This window comes from Mus pahari, chromosome 14 (genome assembly GCF_900095145.1).
Source record: "Mus pahari chromosome 14, PAHARI_EIJ_v1.1, whole genome shotgun sequence".
Taxonomy (NCBI): Eukaryota; Metazoa; Chordata; class Mammalia; order Rodentia; family Muridae; genus Mus; species Mus pahari.
In genome coordinates this window covers 38,340,621-38,343,670 of record NC_034603.1, presented here as the reverse complement: position 1 = coordinate 38,343,670, position 3,050 = coordinate 38,340,621, and the positions used below count along the sequence as shown (strand labels likewise).

At 49.3% G+C, this 3,050-nt stretch overlaps 1 protein-coding gene across 1 annotated transcript in view; it reads right to left on the bottom strand.

Annotated features, from left to right (window-relative positions):
• Tm4sf5 (transmembrane 4 L six family member 5) overlaps window positions 1-2,634 on the bottom strand; it is a 6,558-nt gene extending 3,924 nt beyond the window's left edge. Inside the window, exon 1 of the mRNA XM_021213815.1 lies at window positions 2,410-2,634. Within this exon, the coding sequence (XP_021069474.1) occupies window positions 2,410-2,583 (174 nt within the window). The 5' untranslated portion in view covers window positions 2,584-2,634. The remainder of the gene's footprint in view (window positions 1-2,409) is intronic.
• Window positions 2,635-3,050: the final 416 nt, after the last annotated feature.

Below are 3,050 nucleotides of genomic sequence, written 5' to 3'. Positions count from 1 at the left end.
TTCTTCTTCTTCTTCTTCTTCTTCTTCTTCTTCTTCTTCTTCTTCTTCTTCTTCTTCTTCTTCTTCTTCTTCTTCTTCTTCTTTTGGTTTTTCGAGACAGGGTTTCTCTGTAAAGCCCTGGCTGTCCCAGAACTCACTTTGTAGACCAGGCTGGCCTCGAACTCAGAAATCTGCCTGCCTCTACCTCCCTCTTTTTTTTATTTTTTGAGCTAGAGTCCCACTGTGTAGCCTCAGCTGGCCTGGGATTAAAGGAGTGAGCCACCACATCTAGCAGCTGCACATGCTTGCTGTTAACCACTAGCCATCTCTCCAGCATTCTTCTTTTTAAAAAAAGATTTATTTATTATATACAAGCACACTATAGCTGTCTTTAGACACACACGAAGAAGGCATCAGATTTCATTACAGATGGTTGTGAGCCACCATGTGGTTGCTGGGATTTAAACTTAGGACCTCTGGAAGAGCAGTCAGGGCTCTTAACTGCTGAACCATCTCTCCAGCCCACTCTTCTTTTTTAAAGGAAGGGTCTCTGTGCTGCCTCTGACATAGGCTGGCTTAAACTCTCAGTTCTCCTGTAGTCTTCAGACAGCTGAGAACCAGGTGCAGGGGTTTTTTGTTTTTTGTTTTTTGTTTTTTGTTTTTGTTTTTGTTTTGTTTTTTTGAGACAGGGTTTCTCTGTATAGCCCTGGCTGTCCTGGAACTCACTTTGTAGACCAGGCTGGCCTTGAACTCAAAAATCCGCCTGCCTCTGCCTTCCAAGTGCTGGGATTAAAGGCGTGCACCACCACACCCGGCTCAGATGCAGTTTTGTTTGCTCACAATTCCAGGGCTTTAAGCTCATCCTTGGTTACAGAGTCAGTTCAAGATATACTGGGTTTCACGTGACCTTGTCTTAAAAACCAAAAAGAAAAAAAAAAAAAGTTGGGCTAGCGATGCATGGCTGCAGTCCCAGCATTTAGGAGGGAAGTAGCTTTCTGAGTTCAAGTCTACCCTCAGCTACACAGTGAGCTCAAGGCAAGGATGATGTGAAACCTTCCCCAGAACAAAACAAAAAACAAACAGCAGCAACAATAACCCCCAAAACCTTGTAGGGGGCAGTGGTACACATCTGCCTCTGAACTCAAGGCAGGCCTGATCTACATAGTGACTTCTGAGTCAGTCATGGGTCACCCAATGAGATCCTGTGTCAAAAAAAAAGCAAAACTGAAACAATGAAAAAAAAAAAATACCACCAGAATCCATGCAGGAGGCAGAGAGTAGAAAACAGGATGTCCGAGGGCAAGGGAAGGGAGTTGCTATGGGAGAGGTATCTCCATTCAGCTAATAAAGATGTGGCTGGGGGTGGGGGTGGGGTGGGGGGGAGATGTGGCCAGCAGAGGGGACCAAAGTGCAACTTCTCCCAGAGAAGTTCAACAGCAAGCAGGTTGTGGTAAAGATGGGGATAGATCTCTGTCTTTATCCCATGAAGATGCTACACTAGGTTAACCAGTCAAAAGTTCCCCCAAATGGTCAGGCAGGAAGACTTCACGTTCTAGACTGGGTTATAAAATGATTCTCCGCTGGCCTGATATACAATCAGGATGTTGTTTCTAAATAAACAAACAAAAAGTAAAAAAATGAAAAAGAAAATTCTCTAAACGGGAGGGAGTGGGAAGATGGGGAAAATCTAGAGAGAATATTTGTGTTTCTCCTTTGCTTTTTCAAGTAAGGGTTTTTTCCGTGTAGCCCTGAAACTTGCTCAGTAGACCAGGCTAGCCTCGGAGACTCAGTTGCCTCTGTTTCTGGAGTGCCGGGACGAAGGGCGTGCCCTATCACATCTGGCTCTTCCCTCCCTAGTCTGCTGGAAGACTGGGACATCTTCCGGATGACCTGGGTCCGGGATTGTATCCTGAGCACTTAACTTAGTACAGACCGGGGATCCTAGAGGACAGGCTGAGAAGGGACAGCTATGGAGGAGAGGGAAAGCAAGCATGGAGCTGGCTGGTGGAGGGTCTAATCTGAGATATCAACCTGGGCTGCAAGAGGTTGCTCTGGGCACCCACCCTTGTCGGTTATGACACTGCCCTGAAACTTCCCACACAACTAGCCTTCATCCTCATAATGAGGTGTTTTTTGTTTTTGTTTTTTGCATATGTTCAGTAGTAGAGGCAAGGAGGGGCACAGAGAATTTACTCCCACCTAGTAGGGAAGCCCTTCCTTCCATTCCTCAGATACTCAGCTCAGGATCCTAGGGCTCCTCCAGGACGCTCTACAGAATGGTTACTGTATGTGAGTAGATGGACAGACCCCTAGTCCCCATCAAACCCTTGCCATTTCATCCAGAGTCCTTTCTCCTCTTTCTTCTCGGTTCCATCCCCCGGTCCCTTAGCTCGGTACTCAGGTCCCTAGCCAGCGCTCCAGCATTCTCACCATCAGGCCCCCTCCAATGAAGCCTCCCATGAGCCAAACTTGCAAGCTGAGGTTGCCATCAGTCCAGGTGGTCTTCCCATCAGGTACCAGCAGGAGGGCGTTGGCCACGATGCAGACCAGGGAGAGAGGGATGAGGGAGAGCCCCAGGCAGCGCGCACACTTTCCAGTACACATGTCTGAGGCTTCCACACAGGCAGGAGCGGAGGGAAAGTGAGCCGGGAAGGAAGTGCCAGGCTCCGGAGGAAGAACAGGCGGGAGCTTGGAGCAAAGGTCTGAGGAGAGGAGTGGCTGGCAGACTCGCAATGATAAGAGAGAGGCCCTGAGGAGGTGGAGGGGCTGCAGCTGGTGAGGCGAAGAGAGGGGTGTGGCAGTAGGAGCTGTGGGAGCTGGTGGCAGCACAAGGGAAGGTGACTGGGGTCAGCGTCTTCCTCCTTGGTCTGTGTACACCTTTTTACAGCCCCTCCTACTTGAAGACTCAGCCGAACCCTTCACCTCGCGAAGTCTCAGTTGTTCCCATCTGTGAAAAAGGTTGGCTGCCGGGCGGTGGTGGCACACGCCTTTAATCCCAGCACTCGGGAGGCAGAGGCAGGTGGATTTCTGAGTTCGAGGCCAGCCTGGTCTACAGAGTGAGTTCCAGGACA